This window comes from Acanthisitta chloris, unplaced genomic scaffold (genome assembly GCF_000695815.1).
Source record: "Acanthisitta chloris isolate BGI_N310 unplaced genomic scaffold, ASM69581v1 scaffold6214, whole genome shotgun sequence".
Taxonomy (NCBI): domain Eukaryota; kingdom Metazoa; phylum Chordata; class Aves; order Passeriformes; family Acanthisittidae; genus Acanthisitta; species Acanthisitta chloris.
The window spans coordinates 15,058-34,381 of record NW_008669748.1 but is presented as its reverse complement, the minus strand read 5'-3'; the positions used below and the strand labels follow the sequence as shown (position 1 = coordinate 34,381).

General features: G+C 46.1%; 1 protein-coding gene across 3 annotated transcripts in view; it reads left to right on the top strand.

Annotated features, from left to right (window-relative positions):
* The window catches only part of ARMC8 (armadillo repeat containing 8), a 47,838-nt gene that overhangs the window by 23,871 nt on the left and 4,643 nt on the right, over positions 1–19,324 (top strand). For 2 of the 3 annotated variants that reach the window (XM_009073424.1, XM_009073425.1), the window contains 12 exons: positions 3,287–3,367; positions 3,775–3,850; positions 3,941–4,031; positions 5,297–5,357; positions 9,265–9,465; positions 10,490–10,585; positions 11,968–12,050; positions 12,328–12,409; positions 14,243–14,329; positions 16,359–16,451; positions 16,533–16,682; positions 18,472–18,567. In XM_009073424.1, the coding sequence (XP_009071672.1) occupies positions 3,287–3,367; positions 3,775–3,850; positions 3,941–4,031; positions 5,297–5,357; positions 9,265–9,465; positions 10,490–10,585; positions 11,968–12,050; positions 12,328–12,409; positions 14,243–14,329; positions 16,359–16,451; positions 16,533–16,682; positions 18,472–18,567 (1,197 nt within the window). The remainder of the gene's footprint in view (positions 1–3,286; positions 3,368–3,774; positions 3,851–3,940; positions 4,032–5,296; positions 5,358–9,264; positions 9,466–10,489; positions 10,586–11,967; positions 12,051–12,327; positions 12,410–14,242; positions 14,330–16,358; positions 16,452–16,532; positions 16,683–18,471; positions 18,568–19,324) is intronic. The other variant, XM_009073426.1, reaches the window with a different exon arrangement.

Sequence of the window (19,324 nt, the reverse complement as noted above, 5' to 3'; positions counted from 1 at the left end):
TGCTCTGTGATGCAGTTCTCTCAGTATGGGAAAGCTGACTGAAACTCCACACAAATACAGAGCTTTGGCATTCCCTCCCCTGCCCCAGGTGTCCACGCACCACTGACTTTCGTGGTATTGTTGCAGGTTTAGGTAGTTACTGTACCAGTGGGTTATACGTTCACTGTGCCAACATAATTCAGTGTCGGAAATGAGATTTTTACAGCATCTTTCCCTTTTAGGAGCAGTTTAAAACTAAAGGATCACAGGTTGTATTTATCTCTCTCCTAAACTTGCAAATGAGAAAGTTCCAAAGTTTATGAATTTGCATGTATTTACTTTGGAAAAAGTCTCTCTACTTTATCACTTAGTGACTCCTGTAGGACTCTGAACTATTGCTGTGTTAAATCTCTTTTCCTCTACCTTGACTGTTATTTATGTGCAAACATCAAAGTGCCCAAAGTCACTCACCAGAGGAGACTTGGGGGGGTCCTCTGAATTCTGTCTGTAGGAACTCTCCCAGATCTCTCTCAAACGATTTTGCAGTGATTGTTTGGGAAAAATAAAGTTTCTGGAGAGAATTTGTTTGTGTGAACAGAGAGAAACATGACTGCAGGAGAAGGGCAGGGTGATGGGAGTGCTGGGAAACAGCTGCACTTAAGGAGCAAACAGCTGCATAACAAAGAAAAACATTTGAGGTTGAGCAAACAGATCATTGCAAATGTTAGATTGATCAAGAACTTATTTCTCTCTTGCCCAGGCAATGCAGCTGTCCAGCAAAAATCCAAAATACCCTTTTTTTCTTCTTCTTTTTTTGTTTGGTTTTGGGGTATTTTCAGACATAACACATCTGACAGAGTGAAGCAGAATGTGCAGGGGATTTTTTTAGCTATATGAATGAGCAAAATACTTTCTTACGGTTAAAAAAAGGATTAAATACTGAAAGTTTTAGCATTCACTGCATTTTAATGGGGACTCCACCCTCCTCCAAGAGACCCCAAGTGAGAGAACCTTCCCAATTCTTTCCTGAGGCAGTGAAGTTGCTATAAGCTTTGTATTTAGGCAGTCTCAGCATAGGTTGTCAAAGGTATTGATGCTTTGATTTCTCTCTTCATCTCACTAGATTCATTAATTAAACTAATAGTGACATGTCCTAGCTCCTGTCCTTGTTCCTGCATGTGTGTTTGCTCCACATCTGGTGCATCCATTCTGTTCCCTTCCTTGCCAGGACCTCGTGTGCTTTGCTGCTCAGGCTCATGCCTTACTTGCCTGCTCAAACTTCCCTGGAAAAGCTCTGAGCTAGGAAATCCATCATTTGGGTTCCTAATGTGTGGTTTCTGCTTCTGCTGCTTACTTCTGCTGGCACTTTGGAGCTACAGTGAAGGGGTGCAAATCCCTGACCCTGGAGAAGAGCCGTCCTGAGTGAGGGGATGGGTTGATTTGCAGGGGGAGCAGGTGCAGCTGTTTGCATACAGTGCCAGGATTCTATCAGCATACAGGCAAATCAACTGGCATCAGGCTAATGTGCAGAGTGTGCTCATGTGCAGGTCCAAATCTACTCCTCATGGTTCTAGCTCAGTCTGTTTTCAGAGAAAAAAACTGATGTGAGTAGGTGAAGTTTACTCTTTTCCTGATGCAATGGAAAAGGGAAGGTGTGTGCTTGGAAACACAAGTAGCACAAATAATTTAGAAAAACATTCTTGAAACTTGTTTTTGAAAGTGGTGACATCTCTGCATAAGGAATAGATTCACTGCCAGTTGAAAATTAAACCCTTGTGCCTGGGAAGTGTCCAGGGGACATCCTGTGATCCAGGCAGCTCCTCCTGAACTCCTTCTGAGTGTTCTCCTGTGTCACCTTCGGCCTGTGCTGGTCCCTGCTCCAGGGTACACCTGCACTGAGGCACCTGCTGCTCCTTAGTGAATGAACTGTTACACTGTGCTATCGTCATGTTTTCCAAGAAGTGTGATTTCCATCCCTGAAATGTGTTACTCAGTCCCATTTGGAGAACAGGTTCCCTGTGATTGGAGTAGAACTCTGTGTTTCCAAAGAGAGACAAGCAGAAGGCTTTGCTGCTGAACTTTAATATCTGTTCTTCAGCTGTAACACTGGCATAGTTGCGGCTTTAAGTCATTGCCTCAGCCACTGGTGTGTGCCAATGTAAGTGGTTTTCCTCCCTCTGCCATGCTGTTCTAATTGTGTTGTTTGCTAAAGAGCTCTTGGTGGCAGTAGCAGCTGAAGTGTCTCTTAAAGCACCAGATATGTTGCATCTAACAGTAATTTTCTGCTCTTTTCTTAGAGGTGAGAGATACTCTCAAAATGTTCTTTTGACTGTAAGTGGAATCCGATTTCAGCTATATCTCAGAGCTGAAAATCAAGGGTCACTGATGCCTGCCAGGGTGCACAGAAGTGCCCTAAACTCAGCTGGGTTTGAACAAGGGATTAAGGAGGGAAGAGACTCTGTTCACTTGCAGATTAGCCGAGGAATCTGGAGGTGTGATAAGTGCTGTGACATCCCAAAGCTGGATTTAAATTGTACATAGCCGGTGCTTAGTGCAGAGGTGACGATGAGAGAGGTATGCAAGTCACAGATGAGCTGTGGCAAGAGACCACTGGGAGCTGCAGGCCCCACCAAGAGTTCGTGTGGTCTGTATTCAGCCCCATCCAGCCCTGTCACACTACAGAAGTTGAGACCTTTCTCCTGCAAAATTCAGTCTTTGTGCCTAACACCAAATGGCTCTTTTGGAAATTGTATTGCTATATCAGCCATTGTCAGATCAGATTCTGAAGTCAGTAGGCAGGTGAAGGTTGGCTGGATTTATGGCTGAATGCGTTTGACACTAAAATAACAATAACACACTGGAGGAAAACGTGGCTGTGTTCTCCAAGCTTTGTCTGGAACCAATTTCACAAGTAATCCCCTCTCTTCTGAAGGTAGACTTGTTGAAAATATCACCAGTGAAGATGATTTTAGTGACTGGGGATCTTTGTGTTTTGTAGAGAAAATCAGGAGCTTCCCATTGTTCCAGATACAAAGAGTAGGAGCAGAAGTACTCTAGCCATGTTCCTCCATGTGTGGAAAGTCATTTCCCTGCCCTTTGAAGAAAAGAGTGGAAATGATTGCCAGAAAGGGACAAATGCTGTGAAAATAAGACTTGGACTTGTTTGTTTAAAAAACCCCACGTTGTTACACAGCTGATCGCGAAGTAAATGTTGGTGCATTTACCTCTGGTACTGAAGTACTGCAGATAGTGGGAACCTCTTACCTGCTCTTTTAAAGCCATTAATTTGTTGTGTTTTCCTTTGAAGGGCCCAGACCACCAGACAATCTTGTTTAACCACGGAGCTGTTCAGCATATTGCACATCTATTAGTCTCCACCTCCTACAAAGTAAGACATTCTAACTCTTCTAGTTCACATCTCTTTACCAAAGGTGAATTCCTGTGAAGATTATAAAAACCATGTCTGTGCCTATGAACTGAAGCTATAAACTGGTGTTGTTCTCTGCATGTCTGTGAGGCATCACGAGTAAGGCCAGTGCTTCTGACTGCTTAGTTGCCAAGTTTTCTCCTGGGTGGTTTTCTTTACAGATAGTTCCCGACATGCCCTATGAAAGGGTGATGCCAACAGGGAGGTCCCAGGGGGTGAGGTGTGGGTTAGGTGTTTCTATCTGCCTTTGATTCATCCCCTGCATTTCTTGTTGATTACACAGAACTGTTTTTGTCCAAGCCTGTAGAGCAGCACAGAGCAGCTGTGCCTCAGAGTGAGTGTTTGTCTCGTGTGCTGTGTTTGCACAGGTCCGAATGCAGGCACTGAAGTGCTTCTCTGTTCTGGCCTTTGAGAACCCCCAGGTGTCCATGACTCTGGTCAATGGTGAGTGCAGTGCTGCTCCTGCTGCTTTGAAACTCACTTTTCTGGCTGACTGAATTAGAGTGACCTGGAATTCTCTTCAATTTCTTGCAGTGTCAGTGGATGGAGAATTGTTACCACAGATTTTTGTGAAGATGCTGCAGAGGGACAAACCCATCGAGATGCAGCTCACGTCAGCCAAATGGTAATTGCCGTGGGGAACTGGAGTGAGCTAGGCTGCAGTTTAATATTTAGTATTTAACAGTTCCCTTCTTGCAAAGTCATATGTGATAGAAAAGCTTAGGAATAATTATAGATGTTATTTGCATTATCTAAATCCTTGGAAATGATTATCACTTAATTTTAGGACATAACTTTCACTCTTTGTTGTACATAAACAGCAAAAAATGTTACTGGACTGGAGTTTTCTGAGGAATATGTGTTCTGCCATATGTATTAGCATGTATTTTGTGGCCAGTCATGGTCCTAACCACATGACGTGGTTATGGTTTGTTAGCATATTGCTGCTCTTCAACTAAGCAATTACAATTGACCTATGTACAATTTCAGCTGGCCAAGTTGAGGGTCACAGCATGTTATTTTCAAGTCACCTGTACTGAAATACAGATGTAATTTTTAGCCTCCACTGTGACATAGTAAAAGCCAGTTACAGTGGTTAGTTCAGACACTAAAACCAGAGGTACTTGGCTGCTCCTGCATGGAGTGCAGAGCAGTTCCCCTCCAGCTGCATTCCACTGCCTTGTCTCTGGGCAGGGCAAAACTATAAACCACTTCAAGGTAAGACACTTCTGTTGCTGGGGGAACTGCTTTGCAGCTCTGGTAGCTCGGGACACATTTACAAGTACATTAACTAAGCAACTTCACGTTTATCTGATACTGTGTCCGCAGTGAAGTTTGAGACCTTGGAGTTGTAATAGCCACTCTGAGTTGTTGGCTAATGAAGAACAAGTGCTGCCTTGGTTCAGTGTGGTTTACCTAATTGGGCTCATGGTCAGTGAGGAGTGCTGAGCCCTGCAGAGTGTTGAGCAGCACAGGGTGCCACATCTCCTGGGCTGGTGCAGAGCCCGAGGGGTTGTTGCCTCTCTCTGTGTGGTCTCAGTGGTTGCCTGTGCTGTGTGCAGCAAAGGACAGGTCTGTGTGTATTGCTCCTCCACGTTACTGCGAAGTGTTCATTATGTGGTTTGGTTGGCCAAAGAGGTTTGTGGCTCAGTCAGGGCTAGTGGTTAGACCTTCAGTGCCCAGGGTGTGCTGTATGTATGGATCACTGCCCAACAAGGTGATCTGCCTGAAACAGCACCTGTAGCAGGTTGTGTGCAAGTCTGGTAAGCATTAATGTGTTTAAGTCAATGATACAGTAAAGGGGAGGACCTTAAATTAGTGCAGGTTGTTGTTCTGCAGCCTCTTACTCAAAGCCACTGGTAGGTGAATGTGTGTTTTGCTGTGTTGCAGCCTTACTTCCATGTGCAGAGCTGGAGCAATACGGACAGACGACTCTTGCATCGTTCTTAAGGTGAGCTCTGCTGTCCTGCTTCAACCATCCCTGAACAGAAAACTGCTGCTTTGTGTGCTAACCATGGCAGCTGGTTAAACAGTTTTCTCTTCACAATGTTTTTCTCATGTAGTTATCCTGTTGTTATTTTCTCATACAAAAAGTAGCACAAAATCTGTTACACAAAGATTTCAAAGCACCAAGTTCTTCTGACTTCTGTTAGTTAGAACAGTAATTCTCTGCTTTCCCTTTGTGTCTTTAAGCATTTGTAGTGACATGGATTTTTTTTTAAGTTTGAAAGATTAATACTAAAAGGTCAATGCTCAGGAATAAATATCCTAGAGTTTGACACACTCATTTGAGGTTTGTAATCATTGCAGTAACCATTTGTGAGTAACATGGAGAGAACATTCCTGCCTTGGTCTCTGAATATGAAAAAGGGGCTGGTTTGTCTTTGAGTAACTTAGTTCATAGCCTGTGGTCAGAACATTACACAGTCTCTACATACACAATCTGTCGTGAGCAGATGATTTCTCAGGTTTCACAGTTTTTGTGTATATTTGCTTCATGCTTTGCCTAGGGAGATTTGTTAGAAACCAAACTCGTGCTGGGTTTGGTTTTTGTACTGCATGGGGCTTTGCAAGGCCATTCAGGAAAGGAAGCTTGATTAAAACACCACAGCAATGTAAGCTCTTTGGTAGGAGTCACAGGCAGTCAAAACCAGGGGAAAATAAAGCTGCTGTTGAGCAAGTGTATCAGGTAATACCAACACTGCTTGTGCCTCTGAGCCAGTGCCACGTTGGTGTAGTGCTGCAGCAAGAAACATGTTTGATTTCTCTGCTAATTGCTGTAGAGTCTGGCAGGCAGCAAAGCTTTGGGGGTGTTTATAGCATCCTTCACTCCAGAGAATAACACACACTGCAGACTTAAGAAAATCCAGCTTGACTGCCTGAAAAAACAAAGCTTTCCCCATCTGTGCCCCTGTACTGAGGTGAGCAGAACACGTGTGCTCTTGGAATGGGTCTGAGCAGCACCACAGGCAGCGTCAGGATTTGGTGGGGTCTGGTCTGACACCCAGGAAATTCTGAAAGGAGTTTGTCATCTGTGGCTAGGAAGGCCCAGACACCCTCCATGGTGTTCAGATCTTCTTGGGAACAGACAGCTGATAAGTGTCTGATAGCAAATAGCATCAGAGGCTACTGATGAGTCTCTTCTGCCTGTGGCCTGGTGCGAAGTCCTGATGGCTCCTGGGAGCTTGTTTCAAACTGAAAAGCCTTCTCCAGAGTGCCAGGAGCTGCCCCTTAGTCCTGCTCTTTGGTGGTGCTGGGGGAGGAGCAGGTTGGATGTAAGATACCTCCCTAGGGAAGCACATTCATTCCTTCCAGTGTCCATGCCTTTTGTTAGGGGGATTTGGGTATCCATTGCTCCAGGTGATTGAAATCTGATTGAAAATCCACCTGGAGACTGAGACAGAGGCCTGGCTCTCCTGACTTGTTGTGCCAGAAAGGGCAAGACACAGCTCATTCCAGTGTGGGTGTTGGTGTCTGTTCTGCACAGACACCTGGTCCTGTGGCAGCTGAGGGAGCCAGGCTGCATCCTTCTCCCTCATGCTCCTCCTGAGCTTTGGTCCATATTCCCACTCCAATTCCCTGCTCTCTCTCCTTACAACACTGCAAACTGAGGGCTATAATTTCATACTCCCAACCCATGGCTTTCCTGCAGGCCTCATTCCTCTTTTGCAAACATCTTCCCTTCAGAAACCCCTCACTGCCTGCCGTGCCCCAGGCCATGCCTGGTGGGGACGTGTGTTCCAGAGCTGTTGTGCCCTGTGGGGAAGGCACAGGCAGTGCTGCTGTTGGCAGCTGGCTGGAAACTGTCCACGTGGAGCTGCATGTGGGTAACCTTCAGACTATCATGGGCAGATTTGGTTGGCAGTTCACAGCAACAGCAGCATCTCTTTTCCCTTATGGAAGCTGCTTCAGTACAAATAAATGTTTTCAATTGTAGGTTAAAATGTGTTGTATCATTTGGGAACAGATGAAAGAATGAGGACACGAGGATGGCACAGAACCTTGCCTTGTTCCAGCAACCCCAGTGGTGCCTCCTCCCGGAGCTCATGGTTACGTTGTCTCAGGCTGTGATTAATCCAGTCACAAACTGTTTGAGCTCCAGTGAACTAAGAGCAACGACCCCTTCAGCATTTGGGAGTTACTGACCCTTTACTGTGGAACTCGCTGCGTGTGGAGGCCTGTGGGGGTGTGTTTCCAAATGGCTTTGGTTTATTGCCCACTTTGAGTAGTGGGTTGGCCTGTAACATGGGGGAAAAAAAAAATCCCTTGGGGTGGGGAGAAGGCAGAGGAGACTGAGAAATGACAGATTTGACTGGGAGGGAAATCATTTCTCTGGAATCCTAATCATGAGAGTGACTGTCCAGATAACCCTGACACATCCCAGGGGTGCCATGGGGATGAGGTTTTCCATCCTTGCAGTCTGTTTCCAGACTTTTAGATGCTGGCCAGGGCTGATTTGTGGCTCTTCATCTTACATCTCCACACAGCCTCTGACTCCTGTGCATTGGTTACGTTGTACTGACCTGCAGGGCTGGTGGGACAGTTAAACTGTGCCTTGAACTCTTGAAATGGTTTAATTTTAAACAGATGGAGTTGCTACGTGTTGAAAAACATGAAATTTGTGTTTCTTGGGAGTGTGCAGCCAGGGACTTAACAGCATCCAGCCCTCAAATTCCAAGAAATCGCTTGTTTCAGGCCATTTGACCTTGGAAAGGATTAGGAAGTACACTGTGATTCAGACATGAAATCCCATTTCTTTTCTTTCTCACTCAACCTCAATGTCATTTTTTGAAAGCTTATGGACAGTCCTACCTTGATGCCTTCAGTGCCAGGTATGCAGAGGGGATGAGCTTTGGCTCCCTGGATTAGGTGCAAGATTCCCAACCTCAGTGATAATCCTTGAGGGAGCATCTGTTTTAACAAACATAGGGAAGTACTGTGACTGGTTCCTCAGCTGTGCAGTGGAGATGAGATACCTATTCATCATTTGAACAATCAGGGGATAAATGTTATTTCAGGTCCCCAAAAACCTAACTCAGAAACATTTACTGAAGTAATTCTGTTGAAGCTGATGGAGCTGCGCAAGCAAAGACCTTGGTGTTATTCTTCATCCATTTCCCTACTTGTCTTTGGGGAGGGTTGAGTGAACAGAGTCCCAGCCCTTGGGGAGCTGGTCTGTGCAGAGTTAAGTGCTTTTCACTGACCTTCAGCTAAAGAAAGACTCAGTTGTTTGCAGTGTTTAAAGTGGAGAAGGTGTGACAGCAGCATTGCCCTGAATGTAACTGAGGTAGGAGGTATGTCAGGGCAAGGCAGAATGGACCTGGATTTCAGGTGGGCTTCATTTCTGGCCAACCAAATGTACTGTTTAGGAGTGTTGCTCCCTTCTCTCCTGCTCTGGTCAGCCAGCGTGGGCCAGGGAACCCTGAGATTATTCCTGACTCTTGTCCTGAGTTAATCCTGGATCTCAAAAGGACAGGAGAGGTCAAATAATTCCTGAGGGCAGCTTGGGCACTTCTGTAAGAACAAACCTGTGCAAATATCAACTCCTGAGGGGATTTTATTTTAAGCTCTTGTACAACTTCATCCGTGGTCACTTCTAAACATTGCATGGTTTTGGCTGATGAGAAGTCGTTTGGAATGGGCTTACCATATACTTAGCAATGCCTAAGCAATGTATGTGTGGAGCCTTTAAAGCCACTCAGCTGTGTGTTTGAAGGTTCTGATCCAAAGGGCAGTGCTGAGCATTGCTCTAGGACAGCTGTTTGATTTTCTTTGAGTTTCTCTATGAATGTAGCTGCACTAAAAATCTGATTGATGCTTTTTTTGTTTGGTTGGTTTTGTTTTTCTAAACTTTTCAGACTCTGCCATGCTTGGTTCGAATGTGCAGTAAGGAGAGGCTGCTGGAGGAGCGAGTGGAAGGGGCAGAAACTCTGGCCTACCTGATTGAAACAGATGTGGAGCTCCAGAGGATTGCCAGCATCACCGACCACCTCATCGTCATGCTCGCTGACTACTTCAAGTACCCCAGCTCAGTCAGTGCCATCACTGACATCAAGAGGGTATGTGCTCCTTACCCAGTTCTGGAGCTCTGGGAAATGTGCAAAGACAATATTAAATGAGCTCAGGGTATTTCTGTAGTCCTGTTCAGACCTTATGCTTGAGTTCCTTCAGAGAAAGGTGACCAGAGGTCCAGCAGGACTGGATTCCTGGTGCAGATAGTCTCCAAGTCTCATTTACTCACTGCTTTTCCTGGAGCCTTCATTGTCCAGACTGAAACAGTGTGTCTGTGGACTCTGTTGACTATGGTCTCTCCTTTTGCTGTGCCCTTCCATGAAGAGCTGTGTGTTCTCTCTGTGGGTATTAGAGGGCTACTCTTAGGCCTTCACTCAGACTTCTTCTGGCTGAACAAGCCAGGGAACACCCCATCTGCTGCTCTAGGTCAGCTCTTCTGAAGCCAGGGCTCTCTGCCCTTCTCTGTGCCTTCTCACGTCTCAAGAACTCAAACACCATTATTGGATGATCCCTGTAGCTAGTGCTCCCATCACCCCAAACCTAGCCAGTGGTGCATCCCTCAAATTCACCCCTCTGGCAAGTCTGTTAAGTGCTAACCTTTCAGAAACCTCCTGGACACCTTGCACTGTGCTATGTTCCCTGTGCCCTGGCCATCAGATGTTAGCATCCCCCTTAACGTGGAGTTCCAGGTGCAGAGAACAGCTTGAGCTCCTGCTTTGGCTTTAGTTCTTTAGACAGAGCTTTCCGTGGTGGTCTTTCACTCCTTCTGGCTTGTTCCTGTAAGTTTCTGTTGAGGAGATGAGAACAGTTTTTGCTTGAGTATGGTCTGGATAGCGTCCTAACCTTGGCTTGGCCTCGAGTTGAAGTTGACTCAGCAGAGAAATTCACCATCGGCTTAGCTTTAGTTGTTGGAGGCAGTTGGTAGATGTGGACATCAGCTCATGGAGCAGCAGTTCACTGTGCCTCTGGCTGCCCCCAGGGGTGGCACACACAACCCCAGGACATAACAACTGAGAGTATCAGACTTGCAGATTTTCAGTGTGCAGACTTGGTGTCGGTGCTTTCCCACAGCTTGACCACGACCTGAAGCACGCCCACGAGCTGCGCCAGGCTGCCTTCAAGCTCTACGCCTCCCTGGGGGCCAACGATGAGGACATCCGAAAAAAGGTGGGTCTGAGAGATGTGTGAGTGGGCAGGCAGAGGAGGAGCTCGGAGCTGGGCAAGGATTTGCACCCGTCCAACCTTTGCTCCCCACTGGGGTGGAAGTGGGTTTGAATGAGAAGGCTCTTGCCATTTAACTTTCAGATTGCTCTTTCTTTGCTTGGAACTTGAACAAAAATTAACATATTACTGTATCAAAATATAGGAGTAAAGCTTATTTATGTAAACATCTTCCCAGTGATGACTCAGAGTCTCACAAGAAGTTTCCTTTCAGCATTAGGGCCCATAGCTACTCACAGGGAGTGTTAATGTGGTGTGTGAGTAGTGTGAGACCTGGGCTGAGGGGCAGAACACACCTCTCTTGCCATGGATCCTGTTATAAACCAAGTGGGTTTGTTTCATAAATAAACTCTGGAAAATCCAATCATGTTGGAAAACAAAGTCAGGATGTGTTTCCCAGGTCTGAAGTAACCAAGGGAACTTGCACTGTCATAGCAAAGCAGTTGGGTGTGAGGGAGAACAAAGTCACTTCAGACATTGCAGGAAACAGGTTGGCTGGTTGGATTACTCAGAGTTAAAAATTTTTGTGTGGGAAGTGGAGGGAACTTAATAAATGAATGATGAAAAGGAGCATTTTTTAAATTAAACATGGAGTTTTGGTGTCAAACGTGGCAAGTACAGGAGGCAGGACAATTTTGAGGTCATTTGCTGATTAAAGGGGAAAAAGGGAAGGAAGGTATGGACAGGAAGGAGGCAGGAAAACATAGGATGAGAAGATAACAGCAGGAAGGTTTAATAGTGAGGAATCATTCAGGATCTCCAGAATTCAAGCCCATAAACTTGTCTTTTGTTGCCTTCGTGAGCAGAGAGGATCCTTCTCTTCCCTGTCAGAGCATTGTGTGTGATAAGCTGAGGGTGTGTCCATGGCAAAGGTCATTTATCACACAAGAGCCTTCTTTCATCTGAGTATTAACTGCCTGTTACCCCAGGCCTCAGTGCCTGTGCTGGCTGTGTGCAAGTGTGGGGATGAAGTGCTGTGCAGTCCTGATCCACACAGCTCCATGCCTGGCCCTGGTCTGGAGCTTGTGTGTTCTGTGTGCCACCACACGTGTTCTCTTGTGCTTTAATTGACATTAAGGGTGACTCGTGTGTATCTAACCTGCCTGTTCCTCCAGTCAAAGCAGGAGTGGAGCAGAGAGCAGAGATATTTTTTTTCTGTTGTCTGTAGATACACAGAACTTGCCACTTAATCTGGGGAGAAAATGTGCCTTGCTGGTTTTGGCTACAGTTTTGATATGTGATAGTCAAAATGCTGCGGCCAGAAAGCCAACAACCCATAAATGCTTGTCCTGCATTACGGATCTGACGTGAGTTCCCTTTGGCTGCAGATCATTGAGACTGAGAACATGATGGATCGCATCGTTAACGGCTTGTCCGAGTCGAGCATCAAGGTGCGGTTAGCTGCAGTCAGGTAGGAGCCTGTTCTCGTCATGCAGATGCTTCTGTCCCATGCTGCACCTGCTGGAGTTCCTGCTCACTTTTCAGAGGCTCATCCAAAGTAATTTCTGCTCTTGGGAGATTTACTGGGAGAGGGAGGGGCAGTGATCTCAGGCTAGTACAGTGTTTCCTCTCTGCTCCTTCCAGTCTGCTGCTTGCAGAATTGCAGGCTGTGTCCTCATGCAGGAGCAGTGTGTGTCCAGCAGTGTGATGGGAGTGTGCATGTCTCACAGGTTTCTCTTCCCTTGCAGATGTTTGCACAGTTTGTCCCGTTCTGTACAGCAGCTCAGGACAAGTTTTCAGGATCATGCTGTATGGAAGCCTTTGATGAAGGTAAGTGAAGAAAAGTCCTATCTCACTCCTGAAGTGTCCGTGTCATTGGAGGAGCACGTGGTGTGTTGGTTTGCATGCCGTGCTGGAGGGTCGTGGCAGGAATTGCCTAGGAATCAAAATTCCATGGCCTTCTCCTAAAAGAGCTGTGCATGAACACAAGCCAAGCAGCAGCAGCCAAGAGAGCTGTGCTTCGTGCTTGATGTTTTGTTGGGGTTTTGTGTTCTTTTTTTCACTGTTGTTTCCTGAGGGTCGTTTTTGTGGTCAGCGAGTGAAGCTAAGTTATCCTGATGTTTGCATGGGACACTACAAGGACTAGGTGTCCTTTCATTTCAGACCCAGCCTAGGTGGCACAGTTCAGGCTTGGTCTGTGAGCCCTACAAGAGAATTTAGATGTGCATTTTCTCCTGTAGTTCTTTACCTCGTAGATTTCATTGCAGATTCTATAACTTAAGCCAAAGAGCTCAGAAATGACATTTAAAAAGACACATCTTAATGTAATGCAATTATCCACGGGATGAGATCCAAGTGTGTAAGGTGTATGTCATCTCTCATCCTGTGATGTGACTGTCATTGAGTGCAGATAATTAAACCAGTTTCTCAGTTCCAGCATCTTTTAGACCTTGAAAATGAGGAACAGCCCCTGTCTGTTAGGAACAGGCCTGAAAGCTTGGGCACTCTTGACACCCATGAGAGCCTCCTGAAGTGAGCCTGACTTGCCTCTCTATTCAGCAGTGAGATAGCCAGACCAGAGCAGGTGGTGTTGGCAAAAGTGAACTGAAGAGCCTGATGAGGAGGCAGTTTTGTGAGCTGGCTGCCTAAAGCTTCTCTCAGGAGCCTGGAAGAAAGTCAAGGATCAGGAGATCCTTCAGTTATTTCTAGCAGTAGTCCTGACAGTATACACAATACACTCACTACAAGTTAGGCATTCATCCCTGGGTTGGGTGTGGGAGTTGTCATGCTGATCCATGGATGTCTAATTGGTTTAGCTTGTTGGGAGGTCAAGGGAGATCATGAAGGTTGTGTGCTGTCAGTACAGCGGAGCAATTCCATGATTGACAACTCATTACCATCACCTGGAGAGACTGGGAGGGAATGGCTTGAGTATTTGAAGAGTTTGTGAAAGGCCAAACATGAAAGCATCAAACAAAGCACCAAACAAGCCCTTTCACTCTGCCCTGGCATGTATGACTGTGTCAGCCCTGGAACAGCAATGGTTACAGCTCTAGGACTGGCACAGATGTGCGTCAGTGTGAGCTGCTGTCAGTGCAGGACCGCTCATGTCTGCACCTGCTCCACGGGAATCAGAGTGGGACAGAACACCCTCTCCACTGCCCTTTGGCTGCTGGAGGAGCAGTCAGATCTCCCCTGCCTGTTTCCTTCTGGAGGCCAAGCAAGGGGGATCTCTGTGGGAACAGCAGGTGTTGGTGCTGCTGGAGATCCAGGCACAGGGAAGGGAGTGCTACTTGTTCCAGGCTACTTGCTTTTCTGAAAGGATGCTCCTGAGGAAATCTGCTCTGTTGTGCTTTGCACAAGGTACAGGAGTCTTGAGGAGGCTCCTGCTGGAGCAGGGATTTTCCCCACTGGGAGTGTCCCCATGGATTTCTATTACACTGGACCTGAAAGGTCTCAGATCTGACTGCTGTGAAGTAACTGCATTGCTCCAGCTTGTCATGTAATGTGGGTCACTGCCTGATCTGCACTGCTAGCATCACAGCATCCTGTGAAGTGTGGAACAGCAAACTGCTGCATAATTCCAGGTATTCCATTTCGAAATGATCCCTTCCTTATCCTACTAGCTAACAGCATTTCTCTCTCTCCCCTTTGTGACTGCAGGTTTTACAGAATGCTCCAAATGAAATCCTTGTAGTAGCATCTTCCACGCTATGCAATCTTCTTCTGGAATTCTCTCCAAGCAAGGAGGTTAGTATTTATCCAGCTACAGGGAGAGGCCACAGGCCAAAGTTGCTTCAGGCAATGATTCAGTAGACACTAAGGTGTCCCACCTGGCAGCCACTGCTTGTGAGATGTCTCAGAGCTGTGCCAGGCAGCCTGTGCCACTGGGAGCTTGTGGATAAATAGTCATGTTTGCAGTGCTGTGGCAGCTAAATATGGTTGAAGGGTGAAATGTGGTCTCTAAAGAAAAGGAGGAGACATGAAACTTTGTAGTTTTTTTGCTCGTGAAACACTGTTACATAAAAAAATCACAAACAAGAAGAAACCAAACTGACAATTTGCAATGTGATCATTTGTTTCAAGGAATTGCTGCTGCTGCAATCCTGAAAGTGTTGGCACAGCCTGTTAACTGTTCTCAGATGAACAGTGCAGGGTGTCTGGGCTTGAGTTCTGCAGGGTCTGTGTGTCACAGAGATCACACCCACATCACACTGCACAGCAATGAAACAATTCCCTGGTCTTGAATATTTGCCCTGCGGCAAACGTTTGCAGGGCTGTGCTGTGTGTGAGCCCTGCAGGCCTTGGAGGTTGTCTTGAGTTCCTCAGTGATCTGAGTGGTGTCTGTGATGTCTGAGAGACAGAAAATGCACTGAAATAATGCCAAGCACAGTCCACTGGCCCATGGGCTTTATCTCTCAGACTGCTGCCACAGCATAGTGTTTCCCCTTCCAATTGGGCTGAAATCCTGAATTTTCTGTGGGGATAATGGTTCGTGTCAAACACATCATTGCCAAAAGGAAGTGCTGCTTATGCCAGACAGAGGCAGATGTAGGAATGTTGGATTTGGAAGCCTCTGGAAGCCATCTGATCTTTTTTACATAGCATCCTTTTTTCTACATGGTATTTTGAAAATTGCATGTGAGCTGCCAGAGACACAGAGCTGAAGTGGCTCTGTGTCCTGCCCTGTGAGAGAGCCACGGGATCCGTTTGGGAGTGTGTCCCAGTGCTGTGGCTGTGAGCGGTCCTGGGGACCCCCCCCCAGGCCTGGGGTGAGCTCACTGGCAGGAGCCTGCAGGGCACAAACACCTGGGAGCAGGTGCCCTGGGCCACACCTTGCTCCAGCTGCTGCTCGAGGCACAGCCTCTGCCTCGGGGGCACAGCCCTGCCACCATCCCTTCAGCTCTGAAGGGTTGAAACCACACAGCCTCACCAAACTCAGATCTGTTCAGGAGCTGCATCTTCATACATTCAGCTACTGCTTTTGAAGCAGTAACTAATGTAAGGAAAGAACAACTTACAAACCAGAGCAGCAAAGTTATTGGGTGGATCTGTTTGGCACACATGCTCTTCAGGGCTCCAGTGAAACCAGCACTTCAGTTTGGGATGAAAGCAGCTGCGCCAAACTTCACTCTCATTCCATTAACCACTTGGGAAGCAAAGTGCATGTATTGATATTTTTCCTGTCATTTAAAGATGATATTACAAGGATTTGTATTCTAACCTGGTCATCAAGAACAGTGTCCAGTTTTCTTTCTTACGCTGAAGTTTTGCTGTTGGATTTTAATTTGGTTTGATCACTAAAGACAAAGATTAAATACCAAGCAAGGTATCAAGCAGCTTTCATTGTCCTTAACCTTTTTTAAACACTCCCATGTGTTACCCCAAAAGCTGTGATTGTTTTAGGAAGGCTGTTTTTGGAGAGCAGTCCTAGCTGGAAGTTGTTGGGAGAACCATTTGTGTGTGTAGCAGATGTGTGTGTAGTGTCATAGGTTACACATAGACATATATAACATAACACACACACGGCTGTGTATACAGATGTGTACAAGTATACAAGGGAATGCAGCTTCCTGGAATTTTCCCATAAAAACCTGCCTTTTAATGGTCAGGAATATGGGGTGTGGTGTGCCCAGTGCACGTGAGTGCTCTGGGCTGTTGTAAACTCAAGAGTAAGACAAGAAAAGTCTTGCTAATAAATATTATCATATGTTTACATTTGTGTATATGCCTGATTATCCTGAATAGTGTTTTAAAGCTCTCTTTTCTCCCTCTTCAGCCTATTTTAGAGTCAGGAGCCATAGAACTGCTGTGCAGCCTAACGCAGAGTGAGAATCTTGCCTTGCGAGTGAACGGCATTTGGGCTTTGATGGTGAGTGCAGCACACTGAGCTCCTGCTGTGCTTTGCTCCTTAGGAGGTGAAACATCACGGGAACATGTGTGTCTCTTTCAGAACATGGCATTTCAAGCAGAACAGAAGATCAAGTCAGACATCTTACGAGGTCTGAGTACAGAGCAGTTGTTCCAGTTGCTTTCAGACTCTGATGTAAATGTCCTGATGAAAACCTTGGGGCTGCTCAGGAATCTTCTCTCCACTCGCCCAGTAAGTACAGCTGCCAAAGGGCCTGAAAGCTGATCAACATGCAGCCAATACAATACCTTTCTGTAAGACAAGTTATTTTTTTGGTGTAAGATTCATGTTCAAAATATTGCTGAAACAGGCCTGTGGATTTATCTGTTACCTGTAAGCAGATGTACAAATCAGTGTAAGGAAACATTTGAAAGACTTCTCTAGACCCACAGAACATTGAAATTATTGCCAAACACAGAGCTAGACATTCACGTTTCACAATTCAATTGCATTTGGTTTTCAGTGAGATTAGTTTCCTAACAGTCTGTGAAACTTGTCCAGAACAGATCAGAGGGTTGCACTGTTGAGTCAGTGTGTGGACAGGTCCATATCTTCAGAACACCTCTATGTGTTCTTACTTGACACCTGAAATAGGTCTGTTCTCCAGCTCCATGTAGCACTGGCTGTGGGACTGTGCACTTAAAGTGTCCATGCTCATTTTGCACCCTGACATCCAGTGGTTTCCAAACATAAGCGTCCAGAACAGATCAGAGGGTTGCACTGTTGAGTCAGTGTGTGGACAGGTCCATATCTTCAGAACACCTCTATGTGTTCTTACTTGACACCTGAAATAGGTCTGTTCTCCAGCTCCATGTAGCACTGGCTGTGGGACTGTGCACTTAAAGTGTCCATGCTCATTTTGCACCCTGACATCCAGTGGTTTCCAAACATAAGCCCATGAATTTATTGGGGGGGGAAAAGAAAGGGGTAATCCCCTGTGAAGAACATGCAGCAAACATTTGGCAAGCCAGCATTGTTGTGGGGTAAAACCCACGGAGCCTCTTCTGTGCATTTATCACATGTTGTGTTTCTGCCACAAAATGTCGCTGCAAAATGTCTCCTGATGTTTGTACTCATTGAGTCTCAGTCAGCTTCACAGAAAATTGGCTCTGTCTTCATGTGAGAAGATATTTAATAACCAGTCATTCATTAAATTCACTCTGAGCTCTTGGCAGCAGAGTCCATGGTCACTCAAGGTGTTCTCCATCTGAAACACATGCCAGCTTCACCTGCTTTCAGGTGGAGCCAGAACCAGCTGTTCTCACTCTCTACCCAAAACTCACTCCAGAATACTTATCCAGCAGCTTTACAATGAAATCTCAGCATTAGCAGTTTTAAGAAGTCCTATGAGAATCCCTGAAGTCATAAAGAATTGTGGTGCTGGTCACCTCTGGTGCCTGTTTGCTGTCACTCCTCAGGGTTGGTGTCAGTTAATCAATAGATCTAGGTTAATTTTACCTGTTACTCCTAATGGTTATTTTTATTCTAGTCTGGGTGTTTATACTCTGTCATGAAGTGACAGATGAAGTGTCTGTGGTCTTGTGAACCGGAGGAAGGTTTTCTAGGCAGTAAGCAATGTGTGTGGCTTGTTTCTCTGTACCTCTCAGACTGGGATCGAACTGGTCACAGTGTTCCTGCATGAGCAGCAAATACCAGATAGAACCATCAGTTTTCTGACACCCCCTGCTATCAGAAGTGGTTCTCTGTAGCTGTAGCATCATACTTAGAGCTTGGGTGCAGCTGGATTCAGCCTTCAGGCTGGGAAAACAGTGTCTTCAGGTGACAGTGAAACCACAGCCAAGGCCTGTGCCCTCTCTCAAACAAGACCAGGTTCACGTGAGGAGGAATGTCATGAAGTGTTCCTGCTGTGATAAATTCTTGGGGTTTGGGAGAGCTCACCAGAGCCAGGCTGTGATAATTCAAGTAGCAATGTCTTTCTTTGTCTAGAGAGTTACTGACTGCTTCATCTTTGTTTTTGCAGCACATAGACCATATAATGAGCACTCATGGGAAGCAAATCATGCAAGCAGTGACCCTCATTCTGGAAGGGGAACACAACATAGAAGTCAAAGAGCAGGTACCCTTTTGTTTTGTGTTGTCCTGGCAGAAGAAAGATGAGAAAGAACCAAGAATGCTTAGTGTTCTCAGCGTGTCATTTCTGTTGAGGATTCTGATGTGCTGCAAGCACTTTACTGAGCTCTGTCAGATGACCAGCTTGAGTACCTACAAGAATGCTTTTCCTTCTAATGGGTAATTGCAAGGATGCTTGAATTCAGAATGGTTTGGTAACTTTAGGTTTGGTGAAGAGGAGAGTACTGCATGGGCGAGCAGAATGAAACTGATGCAATTGCATGGCAGGAAGGAGACAGTGGGAAGGGGTGGAGTGGCACTAGCAGGGAAAAGAACATGCTGGTGTAGCCCAGGGAAAAGTGGGGAGGGACATGCCCTGACAAATTAAAACTTAAGAAAAGCAGTATGGAAGAGGGAAGGGAGAAGGAAAGAGGGGATCACCAGCAGGGAATGGTTGGTGTCACTGTGCAGGGATAGCTGCTGCAGGGATGCTGGGCATGTGGTGGTAAAGAATGGGGGCAGCAAGAAGCTATGGGAAATTCCAGGGTGCTGCTTTGGCTTGGGATGGATGTGGGCAGCAAACACCATGGCAAATTAGTGTAGAAATACAGCTAAATCCTGACTGCTCTAAGTCTTTGCTCAGGGAAGAAGGGGCTGAAGGCAAACAAGCCTTTTATGGCAGATTAAGTGCATAATTAGCAAAACCCAAACCCCTAAAACCCTGAAGAGCCAGCAAGTCAGTGACCCCATGGTTCTGGGGCACT